Source organism: Tamandua tetradactyla, chromosome 1 (assembly GCF_023851605.1).
Source record: "Tamandua tetradactyla isolate mTamTet1 chromosome 1, mTamTet1.pri, whole genome shotgun sequence".
Taxonomy (NCBI): Eukaryota; Metazoa; Chordata; class Mammalia; order Pilosa; family Myrmecophagidae; genus Tamandua; species Tamandua tetradactyla.
In genome coordinates this window covers 197,540,810-197,565,600 of record NC_135327.1, presented here as the reverse complement: position 1 = coordinate 197,565,600, position 24,791 = coordinate 197,540,810, and the positions used below count along the sequence as shown (strand labels likewise).

Genomic DNA, 24,791 nt, shown 5'->3' with positions numbered 1-24,791 from the left:
GCCGAGCCCTCAAACTTGGGCCTTGATCTTATGAAACTTACTCCTGCAAAGGAGAAGCTAAGCCTACTTATAATTATGTCTAAAAGTCACCCCCCAGAAATCCTCTTTTGTTGCTCAGATGTGGCCTCTCTCTCTAAGCAAACTCTGCAGGTAAACTCACTGCCCTCCCCATTACGTGGGACATGACTCCCAGGGATGTAAATCTCCCTGGCAACATGGGACAAGACTCCCAGAGATGAGCATGGATCTGGCATCATGGGATTGAGAAAGGCTTCTTCACCAAAAAAGGGAAGAGAAATGAAACAAAATACAGTTTCAGTGGCTAAGAGATTTCAAAGAGGTGATTCTTGGGGGTATTCTTATGCATTATGTAGATACCCCTTTTTAGTTTTTAGTGTATTAGAATAACTAGAAGGAAATACCTGAAACTGTTGAACTGTAATCCAGTGGTCTTGGTTCTTGAAGATGATTATATAACTATATAGCATTTACTGTGTGACCCATCATGTGATTATGAAAATCTTGTAACTGACACTACTTTTATGCAGTGTATGGATAGTTGAGTAAGAAAATAAAGACAAAAAATAAATAAACAAAAGGGTGGATAAAGGGTATGGATGTTCTGGGTGTCCTTTTTTATTTTTATTTTTTGAAGTTATAAAAACGTTCAAAAATTGATGATGGTGATGAATGCAGAATTATAAGATGACACTGTGAATCACTGATCATACACTTTGTGAGTGTGTATGTGCATGCACGTGTGTGCCAAGGATGCCTGTGTATATATGTGCGCATTTGTGTGTGTGTTGAGGGAGTGGAAAAGGGGAGTTTAAGGAAGAACACAACACATTCTTAAGTCAGAACCTTTGGAATTACCATTCCTTCAACTATTAGAAAACTACAATTCTTTGGGAGTCATAAAAATAACTTTGTATTTACCTGAACAGCAATATAGAGTCCTGGTACATTAAAGGATTCAAACATGATTTCTGCAAGATATTCTCTATTTTCAGGTGTATTCAGTGGAGGTTCTGTCTGCAAGAAACATTCACTATATTTAGCATTCACCCAAATTTCATGTAATTAAATAAGAACCATAGAAAGGTTAACCTAGAAGAATGTTATCTAGGTTATTGTACTTACTCTCATTTTACAGACAGAGTATGTCCAGAATGATTAGTTAAAGAAATCTGAGTAAGGGTTTAAAGATTCAAGATGGCAAAATAAAGCTGTCGCTGAACACTTCTGTTCTTATTAACCAGACCAAAACAAGAAGTAAAACTAATAAAGATAAGGAAACTCTATATTCTATAACATAACAAAACACTTAATTTCCTGAAACTCAATATACTTGAAGCAAGTTACCATGCACAGTGAAAATTCAAGCAAGGTAAGTGAGGACATCAGAAGAGAAAACAATGACTTTGGGTCTCAGGCAGATAACATAGTTTTCAATGAAAAACAAAACAAGCGTATAAATCTTCTCTTGGCACAAGATCAGTTGGCACAGGCTGGCTGCAGAGGCATCCCTAAACCCTATGTGAACCTACAAAGCAGTAGAGTATGCAAGCTTAGACCCAACATCTTTGCAACCAAGTTTCAAGTTTACCTTTGCAACCTTGGTTTCAAGGCAGAAAAACACATGGCAGAAGGCGGTTTACCTAAAACACTACCTTGGGACTCCCTGCCTAAACTCACACATAAATAGCTAATCGAGGAAAAATTCATCTCATTCAAAGGTGAGTACAGAGCACAAAGAAACCAACCAAAAGATCATATAAAAATAGACAGAAGAAAAAACAGAGAGGGGGGAAGGTGGGAGAAAAAAATAGGAAAAACAAATAGCAGGCAAAAAGACATTCAGAAAAATACAAAACCAAAGCAGATGAAAATCATGACCAAAGATATTCCCAAGAATTTGAATATCTATTTTTAAATAACAACAAAATATTAACACATATAAGAACTTGGAGAATTCTGCTCCCATGTACCCTTCATGAATTAACTATTAGAAGATAAACTTTAGCCAAAAAGAAGACTGAACAAAGTAAGTGAAAAGACTTAACAGTTAGCAATGAGTCCATTTGAGATGTAGGACTAAAGGTTTTCTTTCGTGGAAATTACAGACAAGAATGCAAAATTTATGAATTATAAAAGTAGAAACAATATTTAGCTGGGAGGTATAAGTGGAGAGGGAGAGAGTTTAAAGATAATGATATCCTCTACCATCGCAAAAAGATACTGTTTAAAGCTGATAAAGTCACTAATATACATAAAGTCATAAATGTTAACATTAAAATAATTATATTTAGTAACAAATCACTCAAGGGCAGGTAGAGGGAAGTAAAAGGATGCCAGAATATGTGGAAGCATACCAACTCAATCACTGATCACAATATGAAGTAATCTATCACACCAGAATAAATACAGGAACAAATATATAAAAGTACTGCTACAATAAAATAAGCAGAAACAAACAGCAGACCTTCCAAATTATTCGAAAGCACACCCAAAACAAAGCAAAAAACAAAAAAAAAAACCTGTAGTTAAAAAATTAATGCAAAAGTAAAACAAAGAACACAGCAAAATAAAATAGTGAAATTAACACCAAATGTACCTGTCATGTAAGAGCATACCATACCAACATGGTTAAAAATAAGTGTTCTGGGATCAAATTAATTGGGGTCAAATCCCACCCTTTCATTTTACAAAATCTGGGAAATTTTTTTATCACTCTATGCCTATAGTTCCTTATCAATAAAATGGTACCAACCTCATAGAGTTGTCAAGATTAAAGAAGTGCAAGTAAAGTGTTTACAACAGTACCTGGCACATGTTATATGCCTAATAAAAGTGAGTTATTAAAATTATCAACAAATATAAATGAAAGACTCAGAAGCAACTGAGTAAACCATGCTACATCTTTAAAATATAAAGGATGAGGCAGATCTCTATGTGCTGCTATGAAACAATCTCTTTGATACAGTTAAATGAAAAAGAGAAAGGTGTCTCTATACTGTATATCTTCTTAAATACTCTTCTGCATTAAATTTTAATTAACTATTTTTTAATATTTAATAAAAAATATTTTTCATTCATTTTGTTACCATTTGTGTAAAAGAAAAGTTTATGTATAATCCAAATCTCTGGAAAGATAAACAATTAACTGGTAACAGTAGCTGCATCTAGGAACGGGATGTGGGAGGCAGGGAAAAGAGGTCAGAGGGAGGCATACTTTCAATGGAAATCCTTTTGAACCTCTTTAATTTTGTGCCATGTCTATGTATGAGGTGTTTTGGAGCTAGGTACCCCAGAAAAACATATTCTTAAATTTCATCCATTCTTATGGGTGAGAACTCTCGTAAACAGGACCTTTTGATGATGTGACTTTGGTTAAAAGTGTAGCCCTGCTGAGTCAGGATGGATGCTAATCCTATTGCTGAGGCCTTAAAGGGAAGGTCACAGAAAGAGAAGGCCATGAGGGAGCAGCCAGAACCTGAATGCTAAAGGAACCCTAAGAAAAGAGAGAATCTAGGAGAGGCCATAGTACATTGCCACGTGACAAAAAAGGCAAGGACTAATGATCACCAGCAGTCACCATGTTGATACCTTGATTTTGGACTTCTCCTAGTCTCAAAACCATAAGCCAATAAATTCCCACTGTTTAATGAAACCATTGCATGGTATCTGCTTTACCAAAAAGGAAACAAACAATGTATTACCTATTCAAACAAACAAATGTGGCTATCACCTAGCCTGATGCTTCAGTTTAGACTGTTGAGTAACAACTGGAAAGCTCAAACACACTAGCCCAAGTAAATTTTCATCATTTTATTTAAGTCACTATATTCCCTGTTTGGGAGAGAGAAGGCAAATCTTAAAACTTCAAAGAGAAAATAATGAAGTCATATGCAAAAGCATATTGTAAATAAGGGATCTAAAAGTTACTCAATATTTATTTTACTATGTCCCGCTAAAGGGTTGAGAAGATAAAATTTGTTAAAACCTGTCAGATGCCCAGCATACAACACAAATATTAGTAATTGTTTTAGATTCCTTTCACTGCAAGCCCCTAAAGTAATCATTGCAGATTTCAACAATATTGATTACAATATATCTCTTAAAGTACATCCTCTCCATATTTACAAAGTTGGAAGTCTATTCAACCCTCTGCTTTACTCCCTTCTTCTTTTCTGGAACACAGAGGTGATGACAGGTACTGCAGCAGCTAACTTCTGATAATAAGGAATCCTTAGAATGGAGACCATATATATTAATGATACAAGAGAAGAAAGATCCTGTGGAGCAAGTTCTATATAGTGCATCATGGAAACACTCATGGCTCATGGCACAACAGATACTTTCAGTAAATGGCCGCTTTATTACTTAAACAGAACAAAGGTCCAAAAGAAAAAGATCCAACTGTGACCAATCCACAGGGAGGCCAACTGCTTAGATCAGCATTGGTGGATGGCAGCTTCACAAACCCTGCTTAGTCTTGAAGATAAAGAGCACTCGCACTGCCCAAGTGCTTGGGTTCTATACACTCCAGGGGGAAGGGACACTGCCAATAAGAAAACACTGTTCTCTGCAAGCAGATGGGACTGAATAAGATTTAACAGCTCCCCTAACTGCCTGCAATCTCCTGTTAAATAGAAAAAATACCAAATACCTGAACACAAGCAAAAGAGAATGGAAACACAACAAACACCAGCATACAAATAAGAAACAGGGGGAAAGAAAGGAGCAGATAAGGGCAGGAAGATTACCACTGAGTGTGTACAGAACATCCCCAGCAGCTCCCTAATGACAGGAGGGAGGTACCATACCAGCACAGAAGACCCTACAACAACTAGCACTGAATACCCTACAACAAACTGCTTTTATTTAAGAAAAATAAAACCCCTAATTTGTTCAAACTATTGCTTTTCAGACCTCTATTACTTGCTGCCAAACATGAGACAATATCTGAAGAATTTTCATTAAAATCTAGGTAGTAAGAAAAGAAAAGAAATCTAGGTAGTAGCATTTAAGGGAATATTTACAATATAATTGGGTTCTGGTCATGAATCAAATTCAGCATCATTAAGGCTGTATCCTCATGGGTTCTGTGAAGCACAATCAAAAAAACATTTCTTTCTCAAGCCTCCATTTCTTACATACTGATACCACCAGGAATGGTTTCTTTAGTTTAAATAAAACTTCCCAAACCATTATTTAGAAGAAGATCTAAATTGGGGATATCAAAATTTTCTTGTTTTGCTTTGTTTTTTTTAATACTGAAGTACATGATTAGCATCTCACATAACTGCAAGTAACACTGACATTTTTATTCATAACAATGGTTAAATAGTACCTAGTACTGATTCAAAAAGGAACTATTAATGAGTTCCATAAAAATCAATCCATATTTCTGGATAAAGACAGCAAACTGAAGGCATACACATAATTTTTCTGTATCCTCAAATTCCTCTATAACTGCAGTAAACAAACCTATTTAAAAATATAAATCCTCAAAGACAGAGAGAAGAGGAGAGACAACACTACCAGAAAGGACATGCACTAACCCGCTTAGCCCCACTAAGGACATCCAACTCCACACTGGTAAGTGGCTGTACTAGATAGAAATAGTGTAAACTATTCTCAAGAACCAGAAGGAGAACTATTAATGGTAAGTGAGATATACAGTAATTCTGATTAAGATTTATATCACTTCTAGAAAGTGACTATCAATTTTCAGTTTCACCAGGATCGTGATAAAGCAGTTCTTTCAAAGAGATAAAAACTGAACTTTAGAAATTTCAAGATAATTCTGGATTCATACATTCACATCTAAAGTACTTGGGATGGTATATTTTATTTTTGGTAATCAGAGTTAACTTTCAATCAGTTATCAACATGTAAGTGCTGACACCTAAATCAATACCTGAAACTGCTCCTAAACTGTAAGCCTTTATATCCTATTAATCATCTTCACTTTTAGAAGAGAGCCCACAGCCACACTCAGATTAAGCATGTACAAAACCAAGTTCTCCTTCCTCATTCTCCCTCAAAAAGTGATTTCTTCTAATGTTTCCCATCTCACCCAATCATATTACATTCTGTACACTGCCCCATCTGACAATCTGAGTCATCCTAGATTCCTCTCTTTTAACTGCCACCAAGTCTAATCACTAAGGCCTATCAATTCTACTTCCTATTTATCTCTGCTATATACATGTAACTATGTATATGTACCAACTATGTATGTACCTCCAAAAATAAGAGAGCATACAAGCTTGTGAGGGTACAAGTGAGGTCAAAAAAGCCAAATATGAGGGCAAGAGAAAATAACTAAATAGGGCAAACAACTGTGTCCCCATTTTCCTTAAGGAATATTTGTTCCAAGAAACTGATTTCCCTTAGGTCTCAATTTTTAAATACTCTCAAAGTGTGAGCATATACTGGACTAAGGATAATTCTAGTAAAAGTAAGTGCTTCTACTGTACCCCTACTCAGTTGAAGCAGAAGAAAGTTCCTTCATGCTGGAGGAAAATGAGTTTTCTTACATTTTTTGAGAGCTATTATGCTGGTCTCTTACATGAGCTCTTACTGAAGGATTTTCTTGGGTAATTTTTACTATAAAGTTCACCTTACACAGTTTTAAGAACGCAATCCCAACTAAGATAAAACTCTTCTGTATATATTTCTCAACATTATTATCGCCACAATCTCATTTCAAGCACTCAGTATCTCCATTGGATTATCATAAAGAATCTCTGAAACCAATCTTGCCCTCGTCCTATCTTTTCTCTCTAAAATACAAATCCAATCATGCTGCTCCAGTGCTTACAACCATGCAATGGCTATCCAACATTTTCATTGCTTGCCACTCCCCACCTTTCAGTTGGCCCTCTAATCATGCTAAACTAATTAGTGCCTATAAGTCACCAAGCTCTCTCACTGTTGGTTATTTGCACATGCTGCTTGCTTTTTCTTGCAATGACTGTGCATATTCCAAAAGTTTGAAAACCTCTTCTGAAACTATAACAATTTCCACTCAAGAGCACTGGAATTCTTTTTAAATGTATGATTGTGCTTTGAGCTCCAGGCAATTAAGCATTGGAGAAAAGTGTATGGGTTCTACTTGTCATCTGCGCAAACCACATGCCAAATGAATCTGAGAATCTGAATCTCCCTAAAAAAATTATCAGTAATGAACTCATTTCCACCTTGCATTTCAAGCCCAATATGTTCAAATGACTGGCCTTAACAGTCAGAAAGGACAAATTTGTGAGCCTCTGAGACCCATAATCTGTATCTCTCAGATTTTTTTATGCCAAAAACTCTGATACAGCAATTCAGTAAAGTCTTCAGATAATTTCTTTCACTTGGTCCTGGGACCACCTAACTCTGGTTTTTTGTAACACAGTAAACCCTTTGTGGTTTAGGCCATTTTTTTGCTGAGACTTCTGTTACTTGCAAAAAAAGCACCCAGATTCATACATATACTTTATAATGAGTGAAAAATTCCTTCAAGAGGAATGTTTAAAATTATAGCCATTTGGAATTTACAGGAATATATTTCTCTTAGTCCCAGGTACTCACCATTAAAAAATAATGATCCTCAGGTTCAGCTCGAAGATATTTAAAAATCACTTGTTCCATAAACCTTTCCATAAGATCCCAGTCTTCAATTATACCATGTCTTATTGGCCACTGAACCAAGAGAAACCAACACAGGTTAAGCGTCAGTTCACCAAAGTAAAAGTAACAGCTTAACAGGACTGGCAAAAAAAAAGCACATCTTATTAAAAAATAAATTTATTCTTTACATGAAATTAAATTGTCTAAAGAAACAATGGTCACTTTAAAACAAAGATTAAGTTATACCATTGTTTATATACTACTCTGTCATATTATTTAAGTACCAGAAAACTACCTTAAAAATTGGTAAAAAAGTACAGCTAATTTATCATATTATTCACATTGGGGAGATGGGCATGGGAAAAAGTGACAGTCCATCAATGAATAATAATGTGCTTTTAACATTGGCAATGAGAAAGATTCAAGAAGAAGGTATAAAGGATACAGACTCTGGAGCCAGACTGCCTGAGTTTGAACACAGCTCTGCCACTAACTGAGTGGCCTTTGGCAAATTACTTAATCTTCCTGTGATTCAATTTCATCATCTGTAAAATGAGGATTTTTATAATAAGAAAATTGATTAACATACAAATAACTTCATAGTATTTAATAGTACATATAAATAGTACTAATATCTAGGCACTTAATAAATATCTTTGTGGGCGGGCCACAGTGGCTCAGCAGGCAAGAATGCTTGCCTGCCATTGCCAGAGGACCCGGGTTCGATTCCTGGTGCCTGCCCATGTAAAAATAAATAAATAAATAAACATCTTTGTAAAAGGGGTACTCAAATGTTAGTAAGACAGAAATGATGGGTAGGATGAAAAATACAATGAGACACTGTAAGACAAAAGTCATAGCAAAGGAAAGAATTTACTCATAGGAGAACTTAATGGACAATTTAACAATTTATAAAATAACATTCATTTGTTTTAATTAGTCATTGAATTATTTCTTCTACTTTCACATTCAGACACTATGGATTTCAGTAACTAGATAATGAGAAAACAGAAAACATTTTAAAGTAGAGGGGATGGACATAAATAAATTGCTTTCTAGCCTCTACTTTATTTGGCTCTTATGTAAATTCCATTTGATATAAGAATGCATAAGTTTGTATCTGGATTTATTCATTCAATAAATATTATATGTCAAATCTTATACAAGGCATGGAGATATGAAAACAGATCAGATTTCTGGATGCAAGAGACTTACCATCTTTAAGAGGAAACTAACCTACAAACAAAATTGTCTAGCATAAATACAGGGCATACTGGACACACAAAAAAAAAAAAGAAAGAAAGAAATTCAACTTCTAGGAACAGAAAGGGAATTGAGGAAAGGCTTCACAGAGGAGATAATTCTCTTGAACTAAAGTTCTTAAAAGTGGATAGGTGTTTGTCACTAGAAAATTTGTAGGTTGGGGCAGAGCAGTTTGTGAGCAGACAGAGCTGAGTGAGCCAAAGTATCCATCACTGCCATTAAGTTTGCAAAGTTTGCTGCTTAAGTCCACATATATTAAACATGATAAGAAGGCCTTTACTTAAGATGAGCTTAAGCACTAGTTGTACGCAATCTGACAAAAACATCTCTGGGGAGAAGCCTTGAAAAAGCTCTAACAAAATAAATGTGAAGAGCATACTGGCTCCTACAAGCTTAATTCTAACTGGTACTGTTTTTTTAAGAGCTAATACCTAGTTAAATAATTTTTGGTGTCTCTTTTTAATTAACCAACTTGTAATTTTCCATATTTGATAGGTTAACTGCTAAACCTACGATTTTTCACAATAGCAGGTCTTGCTCCCATATGTAACCAAGCACTCCCTGAGTCAGTTTTGCAAGCTGGGGTTTGATCATTCACACCTAACATAAAAAATATACCTCTACTGGAGGTGGAAAAATAAGAACACTCAACCTCTGCTGGTAGCAATGTAAAACAGGGCAGCTGTTGCAGAAAACAGTTCGGTGCTTCCTCAGAAAGCTAAGCATAGCACTACCATATGACCTAACAATCCCACTACTACTAAGTATACCCAACAGAATTGAAAGCAAGGACTTGAACAGATATTTGCACACTGGTGTTAACAGTGTCATTATTCACAACTGTTAAAACATGGAAGCAACCCAAGTACCCATCAACCAATGAATGAATAAATAAAATGTGATATATATATATATATATGAATGTTATATATATATAATATATATGAGTATTATATATATTATATATGAATATATAATATATATGAGTATTATATATATTATATATATGAATATATATAATATATATATGAATATTATTCCATCATAAAAAGAATGAAGGTGTGATTCCCTTTACAACAGCAAATAAAGGACTCAAATAACTAGGAATAAATTTAACCAAAGTTGTAAAGGACTTGTACACAGAAAACAACACAGAAATCATAGAAGAACTAAATAAATGAAAGAACATTCTGTGTTCATGAACTAGAAGACTAAATACCAGATTCATATAAAAATCTCATAATATTGACAGATATCTTCTGCCAGTTCTTTTTCCCTAGAGAATCCTAATTAAACGTCAAATATACACAATGATTTACAGATTCAAACTGATCCCAATAATAATTCCAACAGCCTTCTTTGCAGAAAGAATCATCAAGTTTATATGTAAAAATAAGAAGCCCCAAGTAGCCAAAACCATATCAAAAAAGAACAAATTAGGAAGACTCACACCTCCCAATATTAAATGTCTTACAAGGCCATTGTAATCAAAACAACATCGAGGAGAGGTGGGGCAAAATGGCAGCATAATGATGTGTGGACTTTAGTTCATCCTCCAAAGCAGCTAGTAAACAGCCTGGAACAGTATAGAAAAAGTGCTTTGGAGGGACAGAGTGACCTGACACACAGCATACACTAGTCTGGACCAGGCAGAATAGCTAAGATCCCACACAGAACTGTTAAGTCCCCCAAACAACCGAGGCTGGTGCCCCTTCCCATGGGCACAGCCTGCTGTTTCTCCAAGGGGAAGGGAAACACTTTACTGGTTGCAAGGTCTTAGCTCAACCAAGCTCCAAAGGGATAATTAATTAACAAATTCCGACTAGTGAAAACAGGTCCCCAGAACAGATAAACCTGGAATAAGCACTAAAGGAACAAGGAGGTTTTGCCCCAGCAGAGAGGAGGCAGGGTCGATGTGAAAAAATAAACAAACAAACAAACAAACAAGAGGCTTTTTGAGTTAGACGGCTCAAAATACTGTCCCCAAGGACAAAAGGGCTAGTCCCCAAGAACAAAAGGGCTAGTCCCCCGGGCACACAGAGCCTGAAGATACACAGAGTCACATACCAACTCAATTCCTGATTGACAAACCTGAGGAGCAGGGGTCCAGCCCTGAAAAGACATTTTTGCCTTTATTTCTCCATATCTCATTAGAGCAAACTGCAAGCACTCTTAAGCTCCAGCACTGCCCCAGACAAAGGCTGAATTAAAGCTTCTCTGGAAGACAAAGTAACCACTCAGGTGAAAGGGGTTATTTCCCTAATGGGTGTCTCTCTAAGGACAAGAAAAAAAGGGGGCTGAAGTAGAACCCCTCCTTCAAAGAATTCAGGCGTGGGGGGGGGGGGGACAGGGCGGGAAGAGCAGAAGATATCAAAGCCATCCTATTACCTTAGCTCTGTCTCAAACACACCCTTGGCAGAGAGAGGCTGCTGATATTAAAGGCACTGAACCACTTCAAACTGGTGGGAAGCAGACAAACACCACATACTGGGCAGGATAGGAAAAGCACAGGATCTAGAGACTTCATAGGAAAGTCTGACAACCTGCTGGGTCTCACCCTCAGGGAAAATTGATATTGACTAAATCATTCCTCCTAAGATGTAGACCTGTCTGGTCTGGGAGAATCTAACTGGGGTCTATAATATCTGAGAAATCCCTCCTAAAAACGGGGAGAGGGGGCTCCATATAGAGAAGGCAAGAAACAGATAACAAGAACAGAAAAAAATTGTGATCTGTTAAACAGAACCTATGCTAGAGGTCTAGAATAAGTTGCACAGAATGTCAAAGAACAGACAGAAAACAAAGCCATCCAGCAAGAAAACCTTAGGTGAAAGAGTGAAAACAATCTCCAGAATAAACTAATTAAGGAAATCAAATTCCTAGACACCAGCAAAAATAATTATACTAAAAAATTCAAAGACACAGCCCAGTCAAAGCAATAAACCAACACTTCAAATGATAGAGGAGTTGAAAAACTAATTCAAGAGGTTCAAATAGACATAGGAAATCTCAACAAAAGCAAATCAACAAGTTGAGGAAGGATATAAAGAAGACACTGGGTAAACATAAAGGTGAGCTTGAAAGTCTGAGAAAACAAATACCAGAACTTATGGAATGAAAGGTACAATATAAGAGATGAAAAAAACAACTGAAATTGAAAACAACAGATTTGAAAAGGCAGAAGAGAGGATCAGTGAACAAGAGGACTGGACATCTGAAATCTGACATGCGTAAGAAAATACAGGGGAAAGAATGGAAAAATATGAACAGGGTTTCAGAGAATGACTGATAACATGAAGCACATGAATATACATGTTGTGGGTGTCCCAGAAGGAGAACAGAAAGGGAAAGGAGGGAAAAAACTAATGGAGGAAATAAATAACTAAAAATTTTCCATCTCTTATGAAAGACAAAAAATTACAAATCCAAGAAGGGCAGTGTACTCCCAACATAACAGATCCAAATAGATATACTCCAGGACATGTATTAATCAGATTGTGAAATGTCAAAGACAAAGAGAATTTTGTAAGCAGCAAAAGAAGAACAATCCATCACATATGAAGGAAGCTCAGTAAGACTATGTGACAATTACTCAGCAGAAACTATGGAGGGTTGAAAGCTGTAGTTTTCTATATTTAAGATTCTAAGAGGAAAAATGCCAACCAAGAATTCTATACTCAAACTGACCTTCAAAAAATGAGGAGGAGTTTAACATATTTTCAGAAAATTACTGAGAGAATTTGTGACTAAGAGACCTGTGCTACAAGAAATACTAAAGGGAGTACCACAGACAAATAGGGAAAGGGAGGAGAGAGAGGTTTTCAGAAGAGTATAGAAAGGAAGACTATCAGTAAAGATAAAATGAGAAAAAAAATTAGATATGACATATACAACCCAAAAGACAAAATGTTAGAAGAAAGTACTGCCTTTACATTAATAACATTAAATGCTAAAGGATTAAACTCCCAATCAAAAGTCATAAACTGACAGATGGATTAAAAAACAGAACTCATCTAAATACTATCTACAGGAGACTCACTTTAGACCCAAGGACAAAAACAGGTTGAAAGTGAAAGTTAGGAAAAGATATTTCATGCAAACAATAATCAAAAAAGAGTAAGAGGAGCTATACTAAGATCTAACAAATTAGTCTTCAAATGTAAAACAATTAAAAGAGACAAAAAAGAACACTATGTATTAATAACATTTCAACAAGAAGAAATAACAATCATAAATATTTATACACCAAGACAGAGTGCTCCAAAATATATTAGGCAAACACTGGCAACTAAAGGGAAAAGTAGACACCACTATCATAATAGTTGGAGAATTCACTTCCTCAACTGCTCTCATCAACAGACAAAATATCTAAACATAAGATCAATCAAAATAAAAGTATTTAAATAATACAACAATTGAACTAGTCCTAACAGACACTTACAGAACACTACACCCCCTGTTCTAGTTTGCTAGCTGGCAGAATGCAAAATACAAGAAACAGAATGGCTTTTAAAAAGGGGACTTTAATAAGATGCTAGTTTACAGTTTTAAGGCTGAGAAACTATCCCAATTTAAAAAGTCTATAGAAATGTCCAATCAAAGGCATCCATCCAGGGAAAGATATCTTCAAAAAGGCCGATGAAGTTCAGGGTTTCTCTCTCAAGTGAGAAGGCACATGGTGAACACAGTTACAGCTTCTCTCTCAGCTGGAAGGGCACATGGTGAACACAGTGTCATTTACTAGCTTTCTCTCCTGGCTTCTGGTTTCATGAAGCTCCCTGGAAGGTTTTCCTTCTTCTTCTCCAAAGGTCACTGACTAGTGGGCTCTCTGCTTCTTGTGGCTATGTTGTTCTTCTCTGGCTCTCTCTGAATCTCTTTCATTCTCCAAAATGTTTCCTCTTTTATGGGACTCCAGAAACTTATCAAGACCCACTCAAATGGGTGGAGACATGTCATCACCTAATCCAGCTTAACAACCACTCTTGATTAAGTCACATCACCAGGGAAATGATCTGATTACAGTCTCAAACATACAGTATTGAATAGGGATTATTCTGCCTTTATGAAATGGGATTTTGATTAAAACAGGGCTTTTCCAGGGTCAATACATCCTTTCAAACCAGCACAGGTACATATATCATTTCAAACCAGAACAACCCCACAATGGCTAGATACACCTTTTTCTCAAGTACTCATGGATGATTCTCAAGGAGAGACCATATGCTGGGTCACAAAGCAAGTCTCAATAAATTTTAAAAGATTGAAATCATACAAAACACTTTCTTGGATCATACTGGAATGAAGCTGGACATCAATAACAGGCAGAGGGCCAAAAAACTCACAAATATATGGAGGGTAAACAACACACTCTTAAACAACCAGTGGATCAAGGAAGAAATTTCAAGAGAAATCAGTAAATATCTCAAGGCACATAAATGAAAACAAAGCATATCAAAACTTATGGGATGCAGCTAAGGCACTACTAAGAGGGAAATTTATTGCCTTAAAGGCCTATATTAAAAAAGAAGATGGGGTGGGCCACAGTGACTCAGCAGGCAGAATTCTTGTCTGTTATGCTGTAGAATCAGGTTAGATTCCCAGTGTCCATGCAAAAAAAAAAAAAAAAGAGATGGCAGTGCAATGGTGGCTCAGTGGCAGAATTCTTATCTGCCATGCCAGCAAGATTCCCAGACCCTGCCCATGTAAAAAAAAATAATATTAATAAGCACAAAACTAGAGGAATTAATAGTTCACATGGAAAAACTAGAGAAAGAAAAGCAAATTAACCACAAAGCAAACAAAAGCAAAGAAATAATGAAGATTAGAGCAAAAATAAATGAAATTGAGAACATGAAAACAATCAAGAAAATCAACAAAACTAGAAGTTGGTTCTTTGAGAACCTCAATAAAATTAATGGATGCTTAGCTTGGTTAACAAAAAAAAAGAGAGAGGGAGAGGATGCAAATAAAATCAGAAATGGAAGAGAAGACACAACCACTGACCCCACATAAATAAAGGAAGTAATGAGAGAATACTGTGAGCAACTACATGCTAATAAATTAGACAACGTAGATGAAATGGACAACTTCCCAGAAAGGAATAAACAACCAACACTGACTCAAGAAGAAATACATGACCTCAACAAACCAATTAAAAGTAAAGACACTGAATCAGTCATCAAGAAACTCCCCAAAAAAGAAAAGGCCAGAACCAGGTGGCATCACATGCAAATTCTTCCAAGCATTCAACAAAGAATTAATACCAATCCTGCTCAAAGTCTTTGAAAAATCAAACAGGAGGGAATGCTAACTAACTCATTCTATGATGTCAACATCACCCTAATACCAAAGCCAGAAAAAGACACTACAAGAAAACATTACAGACCAATCTCTTTAATGAATACAGATTCAAAATTCTTCAACAAAATACATGCAAATTGAATCCAGAAGCATATTAAAAGAATTACACACTCTAACCAAGTGGGATTTACTCCAGGTATGCAATACTGGTTCACCATAAGAAAATCAATATAATACACCATATCAACAAATCAAAGCAGAAAAAACACAAGATCATTTCAATTAATGTAGAAAAGGCATCTGACAAAATTCAACTTCTGTTCTGGATGAAAACACTTCAAAGGACATGAATAGAAGGAAACTTCCTCAACATGACAAAGAGAATGTATGAAAAACACACAGCTAAAAATCCTCCCTTGGGGGAAAGATTGAAAGCTTTCCCTCTTAAGGTCACGTTCATGGTCAGGTTCATGTGTCAACTTGGCCAGGTGATGGTGACTGGCTGCCTGGTCGGGCAAGTACCGGCCTGTCTGTTGCTATGAGGACATTTTATGGACTTAAATCATGATCACATTGGCTGCATCCACAGCTGACTGTATTTGTAGTCAGTTAAGGGGAGCCTTCTGCAATGAGTGATGCTTAATATAATCACCAGAAGGCTTTTAAGGAGGATTCAGAAAAACAGTCACTCTTCCTGTTTTAGTCAGCCATCCTCTCCTGAGAGTTTGTTGATGACCTTCTTTGGAGCTGCCAGCTTGTGGCCTACCCTACAGACCTTGGACTCTACATGCCCACGGTTGCCCAGCCAGCCTCTCCTGACAGTTCGTTGAGGACTGTATTAGTTAGGGTTCTCTAGAGAAACAGAATCAACAGGGAATATCCATAAATATAAAATTTATAAAAGTGTCTCACATAACTGTGAGAACACAGAGTCCAAAATTCATACGGCAGGCTGTGGAGCTGATGACTCCGATGGAGTATCTGGACAAACTTCACAGGAGAGGTTCACTGGCTGAAACAGGAAGACAGCCTGTCTGTTCTGAATACTCTTTAAAAGGGTTCCAGTGATTAGATTAAGCATCAGTGATTGCAGAAGATAACCCCCCTTGGCTGATTACAAATGGAATCAGCTGTGGATGCAGCCCATGTGATCATGATTTAATTCTATGAAATGTCCTCATAGCAAGAGATAGGCCAGGACTTGCCAACCAAACAAGTACCACCATCTGGCCAAGTTGATACAGGAACCTGATCATGACACTCCAACTCTTCTCAACTCGGCAGCCATACTCATCACCTTAAACCATACCTAATTTCTAAATAGAGAACAATAAAAGACACATTTTCTTCCTCACCTAACAATATTTAACTGTCCTGCATATAACAGGAAGCATATTAAATCTCCCCAGAAAGGGGTACAACTTCTTGGGTAATATTCATTCTTAAACTTGATATCTTACAACTTAAATAGTATAACATGAACAAAACAGTATTACAGTCTTTGTTTCTATAACTGATCATGTGGTCATAGTTCATATTGATCACTACCTTCTTCCACTACTCATTCCAGGTTCCCTTTACCCTCAGCAAGCACTTCAGCCGGCCGTGCTTCTTTGTCTGGTGGGGTGGCCCAAACCTTCATTCCTGAAGTTTCAGATCCATTGGTAGTCCTGGTTGGATTGGGTTGTTGCAGTTTTCCTTTTATTTTAACCACAGGGCACGGTAGTACTAAAAGATGCCCTAGAGGATCTCCTATTATCCAGGAAAACTCTTCTTTACCTCCATTGTGTAGTTGCAGTCCAATCTCCCCCTGAGAGTCAGAGTCAAACACCCCAGCCAGTAATGTAATTCCCTTCTTGGCTTGTTTGATCCAGGGGCATGAGGAGCCCAAAGTGACCAGGTGGCAATCTTAGCTTCCAATTCAATGGAATCAATGCTGTTTCACCTGGTGGAAGCACTCCCCCTTTTGGAACTAAAACATGTAGATCAGCAGAGCTCAGGGTCGCAGGGACAGGAAGCAAAAATTTTCCTACTGGATTACTAGGGATGATAGTGAGTGGTGCCACTTCCATTTCTACCCCTTGGTTCCTGGACCCATGGATCCTGGCTATGGGAAAAACAACACCATACCAACAGGATGCTGATTGAGAGCATACACAGCTTCCTGGAGAACACTACCCGAACCCTTCAAGGTACTCCCACCTAGTTGGCACTGTAATTGAGATTTCAAAAGGCCATTCCATCATTCTATCAATCCACCTGCTTCTGGATGATAGGGAACATTGTAAAACCAGAGAATTCCACAAGCATGTGTGCATTTCCTCACTTCATTTGCTGTGAAGGGTGTTCCTTGATCAAAAGCAATGCTGTGTAGAATACCATGATAATGGATAAGGCATTCTGTAAGCCCCAGATGGTAGTTTTGGCAGAAGTATTGCGTGCAGGGAAAGAAACCCATATCCAGAGTATGTATCTATTCCAGTTAAAACAAACCGTTGCCTCTTCCATGAAGGGAGTGGGCCAACGTAATCAACCTGCCACCATGTAGCCAGCTGGTCACCTCGGGGAATGGTGCCATATTGGGGACTGTGTGTGGGTCTCTGCTGCTGGCAGATTGGGCACTCAGCACTGGCCGTAGCCAAATCCGCCTTGGTGAGTGGAAGTCCATGTTGGCTGAGCCCATGCAAAACCTCCATCCCTACCACCATGACCACTTTGTTCACAAGCCCATTGGGCAATGACAGGAGTTGCTGGGGAAAGAGGCTGACTGGTATCCAAAACAGGTCATCTTATCTACTTGATTATTAAAACCTTCCTCTGCTGAAGTCACCCTCTGGCATGCATTTGAATGGGACACAAATATCTTCATGTTTTTAACCCACTCAGAAAGGTCTATCCACATACCTCTTCCCCAGACCTCTTAATTTTCCAATTATGGTCTTTCCAAGTCCATGACCATCAGCCAAACCATTAGCAACAGCCCATAAGTCAGTATACAAACACACATCTGGCCAGTTTTCCTTCCAAGCAAAATGAACAACTAGGTGCACTGCTCAAAGTTCTGCCCAATGGGAGGATTACCCCTCACCACTGTCCTTCAAAAACACCGCATAAAGGAGTTGTAGTGCTGCAGCTGTCCTGTCCTGTCCTGTCCAGGTGGTACCTGCATATCGTGCTGAACCATCTGTAAACCAGGCCCAGGTTTTCTCTTCCTCAGTCAATTCACTGTAAGGAACTCCCCAAGAGGCCACAGTTCTGGTCTGGGAAAGAGAAGGTAATGTGGCAGAAGTGGAGACCATGGGTATTTGGGCCACTTCCTCATGTAACTTACTTGTGCCTTCAGGACCTGCTCTGGCTCTATCTCGTATATACCATTTCCATTTTATGATGGAGTGCTGCTGCGCATATCCAACTTTATGGCTTGGTGGGTCAGACAACACCCAGTTCATGATAGGCAACTCAAGTTTCACGGTAATTTGGGGATCCATGGTAAAGTGTTCAGTCTCTACTAAGGCCCAGTAGCAGGCCAAAAGCTGTTTCTCAAAAGAAGAGTAGTTATCTGCAGCAGATGGTAAGGCTCTGCTCCAAAATTCGAAGGGTCTGCACTGTGATTCTTCTATAGAGGACTGCCAAAGGCTCCAAACAGCATCCCTATTTGCCACTGACACTTCCAGCACCATTGGATCTGCTGGATCATACGGCCCAAGTGGCAGAGCAGCTTTTACAGCAGTCTGGACCTGTCGCAGAGCCTCCTCTTATTCAGGTCCCTACTCAAAATTAGCAGCTTTTCTGGTCACTTGATAAATGGACAGGAGAAGCACACCCAAATGAGGAATATGCTGTCACCAAAATCCAGAGACCAACTAGACGCTGTGCCTCTTTTTTGGTCGTAGAAGGGGCCAGATGCAGCAACCTATCGTTCACCTTAGAAGGGATATCTTGGCATGCCCCACACCATCAGACACTTAGAAATTTCACTGAGTTGGAAGGCCCCTGTATGTTTGTTGGATTTATCTCCCATCCTCTGACTTTGCAAATGCCTTACCAATAAGTCTAGAGTAGTTGCTACTTCTTGCTCACTAGGTCCAATCAACATGATATCATCAATAAAATGGATCAGTGTGACGTCCTGTGGGAGGGAGAAATGATCAAAGTCCCTGCAGACAAGATTACGACATAAGGCTGGAGAGTTTATACACCCCTGAGGTAGGACAATGAAAGGATAATGTTGACCTTGCCATCTGAAAGCAAACTGTTTCTGGTGGTCCTTACTAACAGCTATTGAGAAAAAAGCATTTACCAGATCAATAGCTACATACCAGATGCCAGGGGATGTACTGATTTGCTCAAGCAATAATATACCACATCTGGAACAGCAGCTGCAATTGGAGTTACCACCTGGTTGAGCTTATGCTAAACCACTGCCATCCTCCAAGACCCATCTGTTTTCTTCACAGGCCAAATAGGAGAGTTGAATGGGGATGTGGTGGGAAGCACCACCCCTGCATCTTCCAAGTCCTTAAGAGTGGCAGTAATCTCTGCAATCCCTCCAGGAATACCATGCTGCTTCTGATTTACTATTTTGCTAGGTAGGGGTAGTTCCAGAGGCTAGTTCTACACTTAGCCTTTCCCAGCATAGAAGCCATCACTCCACGATTTAGAGAGTCAATGTGGGGATTCTGCCAGTTTCTCAGTATGTCTATGTCAATTATGCATTCTGGAACTGGGAAATAACAATAGAATGGGTCCAGGAGCCCAGTGGACCCACTGTGAGATGGATCTGAGCTAAAACTCCATCGATCACCAGACCTTCGTTAAGTCCCTACTCTCACTGGTGGACCACAGTGATGTTTTGGGTCCCCTGGAATTAATGTCACTTCTGAGCCAGTGTCTAATAATCCCCGAAATACCTGATCATTTCCTTTTCCCCAATGCACAGTTACCCCGGTAAAAGGCCATTGGTCTCCTTGGGGAAGGCCTGGAGGAAGATTAACAGTATAAATTTGTGGCAGTGTAACGGGTTCTTCACCAAAGGGACCGGGCCTCCCCTTCATTCAAGGGGCTCTGGGTCTGTAAACTGTTTTAAGTCTGGAAATTGATCAAGGGGCCGTGACTCTGTGTTTTTATAGTTCAAGTTAGACTTCTGTTCACTTGACCTAGAACTCTTTTGTTTATACAGCTCAAACAAGAATTTAGTAGATTGCCCATCTATTGTACTTCTAGGTACCCCATAATTTACTAACCACTGATACAAATCTCTGTGAGTCAGATTATCTAGACTACTGCTTTGAGTTTGCTGTCTATTATAATAACCACATCCACCCTGTCTTTGGTGATTAAGTGCTGCCACTTGGCTTCTGCCAACTCGGGATCTGGTCATCCCCATTATATTTAAGGATTCCAGCTCAGTAACAGCTAAGTTTCAACAGTAATATCTGATCTACAGAGAAGCGCAACTACAAAGCTCCTCAGGGATGATGGCACTAGTCTCACAAATTTATTTCTCACTGTTCTGGTAAAAGGGGCATCCTCCGGACATTCCTGGGGTATAAGAGCAGGTTTTGCATGATAACTCCATTCTAACAGTCCAATTTCTCTAAGCCTCTGGATCCCCTCATCTACATTATACCAGGGCAGGTCTGGCATTTCAACTTCAGGTAATGTTGGCCACCTTTTGATCATGTTTCAGCCAACCATCCAAACAAACTATTAATGTCTTTTCTGACCCCTCAAGCTATAACGCTGAATGCAGAATCTCTGCTTAGTGGGCCTGTATCAATAAATTCAGCCTGATCAAGCCTTATATTCCTCCCACCATTATCCCACACCCTTAAAATCCATTGCCACACATATTCCCCTGATTTATGTCTATATAAATTGGAAAACTCACACAGTTTCTTTGGAGTATAATGTACCTCCTCATGTGTGATACTTTGTACCTCACCTTTAGGGTTGGGACTTAAGTCTAGTTATAGGTCTGGGAGAAATGAGGGATGATAAAGGTGGGTCATGAAAAGAATTAGAAGTTTCTTCCAAGCCATATGCTTCAGGGCATTCATTAGCAGTTTCATCTGGTGAAACAGGATTAATCACTCTAGGGCTAGTCCTTTCAGGTGGAGGTTTGGTGGCCAACGCCTCAAGGCAGGGTGGAGGTGGGGCAGCTATGTCCTCAGGGCAGACTATTACAGGGTTATCTAGAGAAGACTCAGCATGACCTAGGATTTCAACCTCACCACCAATATCATTATCCATCCATATGTCGCCATCCCATTTTTCAGGGTCCCACTCCTTTCCAATCAATGCCCTCACTTTTACAGCAGACACCACGCAAGACTGAGATTTTAATTTACGTTGTAAAGTTGCTACTCTAAACAATAAGATTCTGAGTCTGATTTTCAGAGATCTGAAGCCTACAGCTACATGAAATAAGATTTTCCTTCAGGACACTCATAGAAGCATTTACATCGTCAGTCAGAGGGTAAGCTTCTCATTTGAAGCTTTATGCCCATCCCTTCAGTCATTGATGTATACAGTGTATCCAACAACAACCAGTCAACATCTCTATATCTCCTATTTCCACAAAACTCCGCAAAGGTAAAACATTATCCTCCAGAGCCTGGCTTTGTACAAGTGAAGCATTAGAAGAATCAAATGGTGATATTTTGACTATCTCTTTTGCCAACTCACCCCATGGATTGGCAGTATCATTCTGATTATAGAAATCAGAGTCCTTAGTGCCTTTGACTCTCGTCAGAGCAGAAAACCAATCACAAAAACACATTTTTAAGATTCTATTTCTTAAGAGCCACTCCTGGTACCAAGTTGTATTAATTAGGGTTCTCTAGAGAAACAGAATCAACAGGAAATATCCATAAATATAAAATTTATAAAAGTGTCTCACGTAACGTGGAATACAGAGTCCAAAATCCATAGGGCAGGCTGTGAAGCTGATGACTCTGACGGAGGGTCTGGACGAACTCCACAGGACAGGCTCACTGGCCAAATCAGGAAGAGAGCCTATCTCCTCTGAATCCTCCTTAAAAGACTTCTAGTGATTAGATTAAGCATCACTCATTGCAGAAGACACTCCCCTTGGCTGATTACAAATGTAATCAGCTGTGGATGCAACCCACGTGATCATGATTTGATTCTATGAAATGTCCTCATAGCAACAGACAGGCCAGAACTTGCCCAACCTATCAAACAAGCACCATCACCTGGCCAAGTTGACACATGAACCTGACCATGACAAGGACCTTCACCAGACCTGCCAATTTGTGACCTGCCCTACAAGACCTTGGACTATATATACATGCCCACAGTTACGTGAGACACTTTTATAAATTTTACAGTCACAGATATCTCCTGCTAATTCTGTTTCTCTAGAGAACCCTAGCTAATACAGCGTGGTACTGGGAGTGGTTCTTAGAAAACAGAATCTTAAAAATGGGTTTTTACAATTGGTTTTCTGACTGGACTCAAAGGCATTAAGGACTCTGTTTCCCAAAATCAGAATGATACTGCCAGTCCATGAGGTGAGTTAGCAAAAGAGATAGTCAAAATATCACTATCAGATTCTTCAAATACTTCACTTATATGAAGCCAGCCTCTGGGAAATAATGTTTTTGGTACCTTGGAGTTTTGTGGAATTCAGAGGTATAGAGATGTTGGCTGGTTGTCATTAGATATGCTGTGTACACTGATAAGGGACAGACAGAGATAAGCTGAAGGCTTCAAATGAGAAACCTATGCACCGTATGGCAGATGAAAATGTTTCTATGAGTGTCCTGAAGGAAAATCTTATTTCATGTAGCCACACACTTGAGACCTCTGAAAATCAGACTTTCAGAGTTAGAGTAGCAATTTTACAATGCAAACTGAAATTTCAATCTTGCATGGTGTCTGCCGTTAAAGTAAGGCCATTGATAAGAAAGGTGCAGGATCCTAAAAAATGGGATGGTGAAATACGGATTGATAATCATGGCAGTGGAGAGGTTCAAACCCTACATCATGCTGAGTCTTTTCTAGATAATCCTGTAATATTATCTAGAATATTATAATTAAGTCTGTGCTGAGGACAGACACCCTACCTCTAGCCTGCCCTGGGTAGTTGTCCACCCAACCTCTACCTGAAGGGATTAATCCTATTTCACCAGATGAAACTGCAAAGAATGCCCTAGTAGCAACTGGCTTCTAATTCTTTTCATGACCCACCTCTACCACCCCTCATTTTTTCCAGACCTATAACAAAACTAAAGTCCCAACAGGCCCCTAAAGGTGAGGTACAAAGTATCACACATGAGGAGGTACATTATACTCCAAAGAAACTGTGTGAGTTTTCCAATTTATATAGACATAAATCAGGGGAATATGTGTGGCAATGGATTTTAAGGGTGTGGGATAATGGTGGGAGGAATATAAGGCTTGATCAGGCTGAATTTATTGATATGGGCTCATTAAGCAGAGATTTTTGCATCCAGTGTTATAGCTCAGGAGGTCAGAAAAGGCATTAATAGTTTGTTTGGATTGTTGGCTGAAACATGGATCAAAAGGTGGCCAACATTACCTGAAGTTGAAATGCCAGAACTGCCCTGGCATAATGTAGATGAGAGGATCCAGAGCTTAGAGAGATTGGACTGTTAGAATGGATTTATCATGCAAAGCCTGCTCTTACACCCCAGGAATGTCTGGAGGATGCCCGTTTTACCAGAACAGTGAGAAATAAATTTGTGAGACTAACACGATCATCCCTGAAGAGCTCTGTGGTTGCACTTCTCTGTAGATCAGACATTACTGTAGGAACTGCTGTCACTGAGCTGGAATCCTTAAACACAATGGGGATGACAGGATCCCAAGTTGGCAGGAACCAGATGGCAGCACTTAATCGCCAAAGACAAAGTGGACGTGGCTATCATAACAGACAGCAGACTCAAAGCAGAAGTCAAAAGAATCTGACTCACAGAGACTTGTGGCATTGGCTAGTAGATCATGGGATACCTAGAAGTATAATAGATGGGCAGTCTACTAAATTCTTGTTTGAGCTGTATAAGCAGAAGAATTCTAGATCAAGTGAACAGTAGCCTAACTTGAATTACAAAACAGAGACTCACGACCCCTTAATCAATTTCCAGACTTGAGACAGTTTACAGACTTTGGACTTTACATGCCATGGTTACGTGAGACATTTTTATAAATTGTATATTTACGACTATCTCCTGCTGATTCTGTTTCTGTAGGGAACCCAAGCTAATATAATCAGAAATAAGACAAGGATGTCTACTATCACCACTTGTATTCAACAGTGTGCTGGGAATTGCTCTGACAAAATTCTTTGATGCACAGAAATCAAAGTATTCTGGGTATTCTACCCAGAGCAATTAGACAAGAAAGGAATTAAAAGGCATCTGAATTGGAAAGAAGAAGTAAAACACTCACTGTTTGCATATAACATGATACTAGATGTCAAAAATCCTGAAAAATCTACAGCAATGCTACTAGAGCTAAGAAATGGGCACAGCAAAGTGGTAGGGTTCAAGATCAATGCCCAAAAAAATCAGTAGAGTTTCTATTCACTACTGATAAGCAATCTGAGGAGGAATTCG

At 38.6% G+C, this 24,791-nt stretch overlaps 1 protein-coding gene across 5 annotated transcripts in view; it reads right to left on the bottom strand.

Moving 5' to 3' along the window:
* The window catches only part of ACTR3B (actin related protein 3B), a 215,728-nt gene that overhangs the window by 95,069 nt on the left and 95,868 nt on the right, over positions 1-24,791 (bottom strand). For 3 of the 5 annotated variants that reach the window (XM_077150804.1, XM_077150813.1, XM_077150843.1), the window contains exons 4-5: positions 7,588-7,698; positions 940-1,035 (exon numbers count right to left, since the gene is read on the bottom strand). In XM_077150804.1, coding sequence (XP_077006919.1) covers positions 940-1,035; positions 7,588-7,698 — 207 coding nt within the window. The remainder of the gene's footprint in view (positions 1-939; positions 1,036-7,587; positions 7,699-24,791) is intronic. The other 2 variants (XM_077150823.1, XM_077150833.1) reach the window with 1 other exon arrangement.